Source organism: Tachypleus tridentatus, chromosome 8, assembly GCF_004210375.1.
Source record: "Tachypleus tridentatus isolate NWPU-2018 chromosome 8, ASM421037v1, whole genome shotgun sequence".
Taxonomy (NCBI): Eukaryota; Metazoa; Arthropoda; class Merostomata; order Xiphosura; family Limulidae; genus Tachypleus; species Tachypleus tridentatus.
This window is the reverse complement of record NC_134832.1, coordinates 1,911,337-1,922,807: the sequence shown is the minus strand read 5'-3', so window position 1 is coordinate 1,922,807 and position 11,471 is coordinate 1,911,337. Positions and strand designations below refer to the sequence as shown.

Here is an 11,471-nt window from a genome sequence, read left to right as displayed (position 1 = left end):
ACGAAAAATCTAGAGCAATGACGGCTGTTGGACAGGTTATCAGTCCATAGCGGCTACTTTCTAGTGTATATCACTCCATGACTCTTGAAATCGTCTCTACTACTTCGATAGAATTGTTAAGTAATGATATTTTCCATAAATCATACGATATTGTCTCTAGTTATAACAAAATGTTTCATCTCTGCTAACCAAAGGATGCGTCTAGCCTTCTAATCTTGTCATGTCATAGTGCCATATTTCACGGGCGCTCATATTATGAAGTAATTACACTTATTATACACACACATATATATATATATACTCTTCATCCACTACAAACCAAAAATTCATTATCGTTACTGTCTCATTTAAAACATGTCGCTTACATTTTCGATCACCTTGTATTTCAGAAACGGTCTCTATCATAAAAACATTGTATATCTTCTGAGCAGTAAGCACGTTCTTGCTGAGAATATTTTATTTCTTTTATAAGAATTTAGTTATATTAAAATTATCACAATACTTGATTTTTTTACAGCCCAAATCTTTCAGGCTTTTATCTTATTACTTTTTCTCAAAACGTCCTCAACTGTTCAAGAAAATCAAAAGAAAAAATACTGGTTGAAAAATAATTAAAGGTAAAAGAAATATTAGTTATGATTAACAGAGAGTAATAATTAAGTTGCGAAATGAAAACTGTGAGAAACTATTAAGGAACTTTCAGTCCCTAATACAGAATATTAATTTTTTAGCTATAAAAGTTTCATAATTTGAACTCTTTGTGTGAATATTAAACACATTGCTTATTCTTATACAAATGCGATTGCAAAACTTTTTTGTAATAATATTTTATTGACCCTCAATTTACAAAGAAAATATATCGATGAAAATCAAAAATAAGAATCTAAGATATTAGAAGCAGTTCAAAAATTTATTAGCAGCTCATGTAAGCTATAACACATTTAAAGGTAACACTAACAACGACCAGAACATACAGTGGTTCTAGCGTTAGTTTAGATGATATTTCTCTCATAACAAATTTTAAACATATAAATATCGAGAAAAGAAATGAGTATTAAATTATAGAGTATGAAAAATTAAAACAATGAAATAAATTTGGGGTTTTCATTCTCATAGATATCCTTCTTCTTGTAGTGTTAAACTCGAGTTAACTAAAGAATGTAGTTCACATAGATCAATATCTTCTTCAAAAGTATCATTTCTTCTATTTTTCTTGCATCTTGTTGATTAGTTAATGTCCTCAGTCATGCGCTTGAATGTATTGTTTTTCTCATTTATTATATTCAATGATGAAATAAGAACAGCTATGGTGATGAATAATGCTCCAACAATACTCATGACTCGTACTGGAGAATTCTGAATAAAGAGTTGAAAAATATAACCAAATACAATGACAGTACAACTAGCTATACTGCCTGGGCCAGCTTCAACAAGTTGATAACCTCGTGTTGTGGAAAGGACAGTCAACAAACCAGCTAACCCTATAATAGAAATGTAGAAATTGGTCCAGGAACAATCCGCAAATCCAATCACGAGGAGATGTCGATCGCTTATCAAATAAAAAATCCACAATAAAATCATGTTTATGGTTAAATACATTGTAAGAAGAAGATAATTAACAACACCTAACATATTGTTTATATTATAAGACAATGCATCCAGTAAAGAGGAAGCTAAACCAACAGAAATTCCCTTGTAACTAAAAGTAAATTGTTCATCTGCTGCAAATAAAAAATGTGGTTGAGAGATAATGAACACTCCAACAAAACAAAGGAAACAAGAAACAAAATTCGACCATCTAAAAGAACTCTTGAATATCAGAAGAGCAAAAATATTAGCAAAAACTGGGTTTGTAGAATAAATTGCAGTGGCTTCTCCAAGCGTTAAAAGAGTGTAGGAGTAATAGAGAAGAGTATCTCCTAACGCTCCAGTCAGACAACGGATGGAGGTCAACAGAATAGTTTTGCGTTTGTGGTTGAGTTTAACATCTTTTAGGATAATCAGAGGCAGGAGAAGGAATATTCGGACTACCTGAGATAAGCCCATGATGTTCATAAAAGATCTGTTTTCAATAGATTGTACCAAAACACCAATAAAAGCATCTAGAAATCCTGATAGTAATATCAGTAAAATTCCATGATATTGTTGTCCACAGCCCATTTGGTTGACACCTTGAAAAAACAGGAAGGGAAAGAGAATAATTATATTGTCTTAGAATATGAGTTTAACACAATTATGTTTTAATAATATATTTTACATAACGTGCTGAGTAAACAAAATAACCAAAGCAAGTATGAATTATTTTGTAATAATTTTAAGTGAGTACCAAATTATATTAGAAGATTCAAGTTGAGACCAGTACATCGATAAAAATTTACAAACGGTAACTAATAAATTAAGACAAAAAATCTTTATCAATATGTATATATGTATTTACCCAGAGAATAAAAACGTACATTTAATTCAAATTATGAATCAATAAAAATAAACATTCTAGCGAACATTATTTTAACCAAAAAAAAGTCAATGAGTGAAAAAAAACTCTGAGATTAAACTTGAACCTCGAACCTTTGGTTAACAAAGTTAATTATTTACAAACTGAAGTAAAAAAAAAAAAGAGTAGAAACAGCCTCTTTTTCTTCATTTTCCCATAAGGATTTTTAACTGTGGATGTGAAGCTTTATGCTGTTATGGACATGACAATTGCTGGGCTGATTGAATTCCAACCAGCTAAACCAATAGAGTCTAAACAGACTCACCTATGCATTTTAATTACTATTACTTACTTCGTTTTATGAATCAAAGAAAATAAACTTTGTAAAACATTTAGGGCAAGTAAAACATTCCAAGACTGAGGTCTTCAACCCAGGGCCTATAATTAATATAAAAATGTTCTACCAACTGACCTATCCAAAAGCTATCGTGTATAAAAACATTTAGCATGTCTTCAACTTAAATTTGTGAATGATTAATATGTAAATATAAGCTTAACAAAACGATTAAATTCTTTTTTTATTCCTGGTATGAAAATTAAACACATGATAACAAATTTAGACATCTAACACACTCCACCAGTAAACAACAACAAACCAGCCTTTTAATAGGACTTAATTTGAACATAAGGTTAAAAAATCGCCAAAAACTTCATTCCTATTTTCATGAGCATATAAAAAAACAACCACAGAGTCTCTGAACTGAATATTGTCATACTGAAACACGAAGCTGCAAGAAATGAACTAAAATTTTGAAAAAAAATTTACTATTTTTTATGGGGCTAACACTGGCCTGGAATTACTAATTAAAATCTCTCCGTATCAGACAACTTTCACCAACACTGAATGACACCTAGTCTTCTTTCAAATTGCACTTTTTAAATATATATATAGTGTTTTTGTTTAGTATTTTACTTTCTATGTGTGTAGTTTGTTTTGGTTAAATTATCGTTAATGCTGCTTATTTACTTAAGGATGATGTAACTCTTATTTTGCTGCAGATACTAAGAATGTTATCTGTAAAGTCCTGAAAAGTTTATTTTTATCTCCTTTTATTGTAAATAAACAATTTTGTTCATCTTAAATGTCATAACCCTTTTTATTGCGGGTCTTGGATCTTTACTATTTTTAGTGAATCTTATAACGATTTTGTTGACATTTAAAATGTAAGCACTAAAACTATGACGTTACACGGTAAAAATAATACTAGCTTAATTATAACAGACGTGAAGATAAATCTGAGCATGTTGGTGAAAGTCTGTTTGTTTGTTTTGAATTTTGCGCAAATCTACTCGAGGGCTATCTGCACTAGCCGTCCCTAATTTAGCAGTGTAATACTAGATTGAAGGCATCTAGTCATCACCACCCATCGCCAACTCTTGGGCTACTCTTTTACCAACGAATAGTGGTCGTCACATTATAACGCCCCCACGGCTGGGAGGGCGAGAATGTGTGGTGCGACTGGGAGTCGAACGCCTTAACACGCTTGACCATGCCAGGCCTATGTGAAAGTTTGACATGCTTATATTGTTAATTTAAATTAATGCCTTTTATGAACAGATTTCTTGTAAATCGATAAGTAAGTCTCTTTTTATCGTAACTTTTGTTAGAATATCAAAAAAGTAAAAGTGTGTCACTACACTGAAATTACCCACTTTGGTATTCACCTCACTCATTGTTCCAGTGGTATAATGATGTAACATAACAGTATTTAACACATTCTTTGACAATTTCTCGATGTCTGTGTGAAATTTATATAATTCTTACAATTATTATCAGTGTAGTTGTATCTCAGATAAATATATTAGTTCTTGTTTTGTTTATATGACAGAGACCTGACTGTAGTAGTCGTAAGACCAACTTTATTTATGCTGTTAATGAATATGAATTTTCAAGTACTTCTAGCTGAATGTCACTCTTTGTCTCGTCTATGTTTAAGTAGCTGTCTTAAATGTTTATTTGTCATGTGAAACTCGCCTCTCGAGTTTATCATATAATGTTAAGTTATACACATAATTATTTAACTCTTGATCTTTTATCAGTCGTCGGCTGTGCTTAATAAAAATCTGTAACTTTATGACTGTACACTGATCGAAACTAACAAACAAATAATAAAATATATCATATTCTAATGTAACTATGTTTTAAAATCTATATTAAAAAGTATCGAGACCCGTTCAGTGTTTTTCACATAATGTTAAATAAACCCTAACTGAAATAGTTATATGAACATAATATGCAAAAGTTAGATTAATGTTAATTAAGTATTTAATACGTTAAGATATTTATAATGTAGCTGTGTATCTAGAAGTTTTGTTGATAAATTTTTTAGATTGCTTGTCAGGCTTGTGATTTTACATTGTTGTTGTAAAATATATTATATATTGATAAATAGTAAATGTAATACATTTAAGCAATGTATGGTGGTCAGGTGGTTAAGGCACTCGACTCCAGGTCGCTAGTTCGAATCCATATCACAACAAATATGTTTGCCATTTCAGAGCAGATAGCCTTCTTATACTTTCAGAACAAATCAAGTGAATTTATACAAGGTAAAATAACACAGTCCGACAATAATTTTATTGTCTTCAAATGCTTATACGTTCTACAGTAATGTTCGTATGTTGAATCCGAAAATGATATCCTTTTCTCTCTATTATATATTGACTTTTCACATAATCTCATATGCACTTTTACATAAGGGAATCATTTCTCTTAAAATCAAGTCACGTTTTGCTATACTTAAACTGTTGACAAATTTTAGCTATAGATTTCTCTAGACCAATTGAAACGTGAGAGTCTTATAGATTGTTTTGGAACTCAAGAGAATCACATCGCCAGTATATAATTGGTTAACAGGCCGCATGACGTGTCATTTCTGGACATTATATGTTTATGCATTCACTTTTAGGTTATTTTTTCTTTTCAATATTCTTTATTTGTTGTTATGGCAAGAAGAGGTTGTGTAAATGACCCATACGTATTCTGTTATATTTGTGGTTATATCTCTGGTAAACTTATTCTAAATTTTATTCAAGTAAGAGTTTTTTATTCATCCCGATTTAAAAAAAAACAACCTTGCGCGATAGAAAAAATGAATACTCTTTTTTTTTATCTGTGTTGCTGAATTATGGAAAAAATTCGTTATTAAAATCAAAACAATTTTATGAAGTTTAAATTCGTAGGCCTGTGTAATCGTCTTTACCTGTAGACCATGTCTTTTATTATAAGAAGCAACAAAATTTAAATATTCTCACAGGAACTTTCACACATCTTATTCTTAAAAGCTTCAGTAGTAGGCAATATGCAAATCTATAGTGAAAGATTGTAGATCAAGTCACTTTTTCTAACTTGATGTTTATTACTAAATGTTTCAGTATGAGTGAGATTTGACAAGCATCTGATTTATGCTTACGTATACTAATGATATCATATTAGGCTGTGATTAAACACGTCATTTTTAAATGATAGGAATTGTTCTAATATTCGAAGTTTCAGCATAATGAGGAACAGCCAAATTAGTTACAGATTTCAAGTCCATGATTCGTGTTGTAGAGTTTCTATGATAATTTTAGTTGGAATCGCTTTAGGGAACTTCCCTTATGTTTCATAAGGTCATCACCACCCACCGTCACCTCTTGGGCCACTCTTTTACCAACGAATAGTGGGATTGACCTTCGCATTATAATGCCCTCACGGTTAAAAGAGCGATATTTGGTGTAACTGGGATTCGAAACCCGAGACTCTCACATTACGAGTCGAATGGCCTAACCACCTGGTCTTGCCGGGCTGCTTATTTGAAAGAGGGAAATATTATGATGAATAATTTACCTTACATAATGTTTTAATTATCAGCCACTTCATGTATGGAACACTTCACTGATTCATTAATACCACATTTTTCACTTCTGTTTTTAATATATAACATATATTCGTCCTGAAAGGGACACTTATTCAAATCTCTAAATAATATACAATAACTTCAAGTTTAGTTGTTAAGTTGATTTGTTCTTCTCAGTTCAGTATGCGAGACTTTATAAAGTAAAGCGTTAATATACAATTCTTGTGTTTCATTAAGTTCATTATAGTTTACAACAAAACCTTCTTAGAGTGTGTGTGACATATAGCAAATAATAAAAAGGTCAGACAGAGTCACTCGGAAAATGTATCTTAGTTTATAAAATACTGCCCTAGAATCCAATGTAATATATTTGGTATATACTTGTTCTTTCCTCATTGGCATAGCGGTATATCTGAGAATTTCAAAGCTAAGATCTGGGTTTCGATACCTGTGGTGGGCAGAGCACAGATAGTCCATTGTGTTGCAACAAATTCTCAATAATGGATAATACATGCGTGATGAAAAGTAGCATTTACAATATACTGTATTCCAATAACTGTCTCATTAAAATATGTTAGTGATGTAATCCTTTGTTGAGACACTTCGAGACACCCTACAACGGACTCGTCTCCCAACTTAACTATCTATTTCAAGAAATACCTTCAGTCATAGCGGCATTATCCTTAGTAAGAACCATCTTCTGATAGAAACTCTGTCTACCTTTGTAAAACAAGTATAATACAATTAAATATATAAATGAAAACTGTAAATATTATTTGAAAGATATTAAAATTTGTATACAGTTCTCTCTACCTATGAAAGAATTATCTGCATTTGTAAGATGTACACAATATATAAACAAAACCTGTATAGTTGATAAGATTAGATAAGTAGATTTAATGTCTGATTTATAAAGAATGTGCGTGTGTTTAAGTATAGCAAAGCCACATCAGGCTATCTGTTGAGTCCACCGAAGTAATCGAATCCCTGATTTTAGCATTGTAAATCTGTAGACTTACCGCTGTACCAGCGGGGGACTTTATAAAGTAAAAGTGATAAAATTAATTTCACTACTGATAAATGTGAACACAACGTTAAGCAAATTAGGTTAAATTTCTGGCTTTAAACCTCTAATTATCATTATAAAGCTGATGATACATTGTCCGCTGTAGTAGTTCACTCGCGAAATATTTGCACGCTCATCATATCAACATGCCCCCTGGTGCTACTTTATGACTCTAGCAACGTGCTCTCTGGATATTAGTGGATATAAATACCGCAGACTGACTACAAGTGTAATATCTTAATAGATTAAACAAATAATTTGTTACTCGGGTGTTCGTCTTCATAATTTTTTTTTCATTTGACTTGCAGGTTCCTGCAATATTAAATATTTGTGATCATGGAAGGTCACTTTTTAGAGATCATGTAAAACTAATCGTATAGAGCAAGAAGATATATTAAAGTTTCAGTACATCAAACTTTACTTTAGTATCCTGGTCACTGGATACTAACCTTAATTTATAGCACACATACCATACAATAATATGGTACTTTGCCACAAGGTTCTTTGCTGAAAAATTTAGACAAGAAAAGAAGATTATATATCCAATGAAATGTGTAAATAAAATGGCGGCTAATGAGTAACATTTCATATCCAGGTTTCTATAGTTAAGTCTGTTCTTGTATGTGTGAAACTTTTCAAAATGTCAGATGACCACTAAATGTTCAAACTTCGAAGTTTAAAATAAAATAAATATGTTATGTTAATCATACTACAATCTCCTTAATATGTGTAACTATAAAAATATAATATTTTTCGTAATCATAAAACAAACCATTTGATAAAACTTTGAAAACACTTTGTTTTAATTATAAATAATAGCATCTATAGAGAAAACTGAAAATCTATATGCAGTAGTTTACATTATATAGTGTCTCAACATAAAATTCATAACTAGTTCAATATTACGTGACACGTGTTAATTCTATTTTTATTTATTTCTTTTTCTTTCTTCATATTTCATTTATAAAACTAAACAAAATTTTCCAGGAACAACCTACTGAAAGCTCAGTTAATTCACATTTGAGTGACATATCCTCAACGTACTTTGATTTTAACACCCAGTCTTTTGCTCCTCTCTTTACTACTCTGTCCCTATTAAATAACCCATAACCATGTATTTCAAAGAAATTCCTTTCTTCAAAGTCATCTGCGTTTAACCATGTTTCAGTGTTCCCATTATATCAAAATCTTCTATATCCTAAAATCACCTGTTTCATTTCTTATACATCTAGCATTACAATAGTAAACATTAAGCTTATTCTTATAATTACTTGTGTACTGGTTTCCTATGCTAAACTTTTCTCTACATTTCAATTTTGTTTCGTTTTGTTTATCTTCGCCCTCAACACTATTTAGTCCTGGTTTAAACCTTACTTTACAGCTGAGTTCATAGTCCTTGTAAACATGACAGACTCCTTCCTACTTAATTATAAGCTATCCATTCGAAAAAAGTTCCCTCATTCCACTTAACGTCAATAATAAATTTGCAAGAAAACAAATCCTTTATTGATTGAAATACACTGAATCATCAGGTGAGTACCTATATAGTAATGAAGGTTCGACGGTAAGTTTTCTAAATTTCTTCTGACAAAGGCTTTGTGGAAAATCACATATTTTTAAATAGCGTGTTCCCGTAACAATACATACTAACGAAACTAAAAGTCCTGTTTCTTTCATTATTTTTATTTTGTTTTTCTGTGTTAAAATATTAAACTCTAGATATAGTTTATCAAATTAGATAATATATTTAAATACGAGCTAAAATTGTTTTGAACAAAATAAATATTATTTAATATACAAAATATTTATGTCAAATGCGGATTAAAACTATTTCATCTGATTAGTCAGTAAAGTTTTGAGCTAATTCGTATGGACTGGTGGAATTACAATTTGTTTGATGTTGGTAAGTTGAAATGGTTTGTGTTTACACATACATTCTAATGGAAGCCACTGTTTAAGATTATCTGGTGCTCAGGATTTAGTACCTTCTCAAGCAGTAAAATTTAATAAAACATTTTATATTACCTTAATAAATTCTCAGTTTAAGATGTTTCACTTCACATCCACAAAAACAAATATTCAAGAATGAAACCACGAATTTCAAATACACCTAAAAAGAATGTAAAAGTAGTGAGATTTTCATCAAACCTTACTAAAACATTTTGAATATTTGCCATTAAAGCAGTAGGTAAAAGTAAAAATAATCAACTAATGTGAATAATAAAAAGTTTCTTGTATTAGAAAAACTACTGAGCATGGCGTTTTGATACTTACTTGAATTATGAGAGAGAGAGGCTGGAATAAAAACAAAATGATGTAGTATGTAAGCAACACCAAGACAAAATAAAAGCTTATACACGTAGTTCGATTAAATATTCAACGTAATGTTTGTATGTATTAGTAGATTAAATTCACTTTCCAGCTGGACTTGCGAAACAGCTGGAAATGTTTTCCCCTCTACATAGAGAAGAAGAAATTCACAGATGCACCTTTGAAGCAATCATAAACCCTAAAACTTTGTAGATATATATATTTTTTGTGTGTTTTAAAGTTAAAGAACAGTTTTCGAACTTTCTGGTACTATATTATACCTCATAGTAATTTTCACTAATCATTCTATATAGTGTTGTTTCAGGGGCGTAAACTTTATGAAAACGTTATCATTTAAAGCACACATTTAATTCTATAGAGGTCTAATTGCAGTTAAAACGTAAATAACTAAACATAAAAGTAATATTTGAGCACTCAAAGGAAGTGACTTTAGTCTTTGAACGAAACATACGGATTAATCAGTTTGATATAATTCTAAGTCTATCTCCGATAGCCGTTCTGCAAACCTTTGGATTAGTTTTACTAACAAAATGTGGGATTGACCGTTACGTTATAAAGACTCCGTGACGGGAAGGGTAATCACTTTTAATGGAGGATTTCGATCTCGCTACCCTAAACTTGTGAATTGAGCATCCTAATCATCTGGCCATACATTTCTGGATAAGGCATGCAAAACGTCAGGACAAGCTGATCTACAATACAGAAAGGATCGAGAATTTAGGTGATGAATAAAACAACTACAGCTGAAGCACAAGAGATAAATTAAAAGAAAAACGAAACAGAGCTCTGTACAATTAAAAAAATATAATTATAAATAAAGGAGTGTGTGTTTCTCTGATTTTAGCATTGTAATTCCTGTAATTTATCGCTGTCCCAGCAGGGAATATAAATAAAGGAAGTGATTAAGACACTCCTTATGAAAAACATACAAAGCAGTTTTAAGTATTAAAAGCTAAACAAGACCCACATTAAAGTACACACATAAACAATAAAATACATAATATGACCGTCAGATTTAAACAAACACTAACTTATTGTTTAAAAAACTGTGTGCCATGTCTTACTTCTACGGTTTATGTACTGATAAAAAAAATCTTGCCTCTCTTAGAACATTAGTCAGTCACAATCACAATACATCAAATTAGGCTGTTTATACATTCACCCAGATTTTGCAAAGTAGCTTAGTTTCTACAGTGTTGGATGTTAACTTACAACGCTCACTTGCAATGATCAAGACCGCCTGGATTTTCACCTGCCATCTTGACTAGACACCTAGCGTCACGTTTAACAACTGATCTCTAATTGACTCTCAATAAGAGCGTAAAAGAATTAAAAAGGCTGCATTTCTGACTTTGATAATATCAGTAGAAAGAGTTTAATTTGCAAACCTAACATGGCATTCTCACCTCTAGTCTTGGAACTAAATTAGCTTTAACTGAGTTGATCGCTTCAGTCATAGGTACAAAGATATGTCACCATCATATGTGAATAAAACAAAAACTCTTCTCAAACTAAAATTACACGACTCGAAAACTTGCATTAGATTGAACAACGAAAGGAGTTACAAAACATGACACACAACACACCTGCCATTTTTTTATAATTTAGTCAAATTGGCTCGTGAATGTTAATACTTTACAAATATCCCTGTTGAGCTGAGAGAAACACTAGATGAAAATCTTAAGGATTTCACCAATAAACATTATTTATCTTGAAGGTCATCTACATCGTAAGAGGTAAA

At 31.1% G+C, this 11,471-nt stretch overlaps 1 protein-coding gene across 1 annotated transcript; it reads right to left on the bottom strand.

Annotated features, from left to right (window-relative positions):
- Positions 1–839: 839 nt before the first annotated feature.
- LOC143224077 (solute carrier family 35 member G1-like) lies at positions 840–9,743 on the bottom strand. Its single transcript, XM_076452541.1, has 2 exons — positions 9,674–9,743; positions 840–2,171 (listed from the first exon to the last, which is right to left on the bottom strand). The coding sequence occupies exon 2, from the start codon at positions 2,158–2,160 to the stop codon at positions 1,228–1,230; it is 933 nt and encodes a 310-aa protein (XP_076308656.1). The 5' UTR covers positions 2,161–2,171; positions 9,674–9,743; the 3' UTR covers positions 840–1,227.
- Positions 9,744–11,471: the final 1,728 nt, after the last annotated feature.

What these genes read in the sequence shown, in the direction of transcription:
- LOC143224077 (XM_076452541.1), bottom strand. Translation starts at nt 2,160, where the DNA reads ATGGGCTGTGGACAACAATATCATGGAATTTTACTGATATTACTATCA.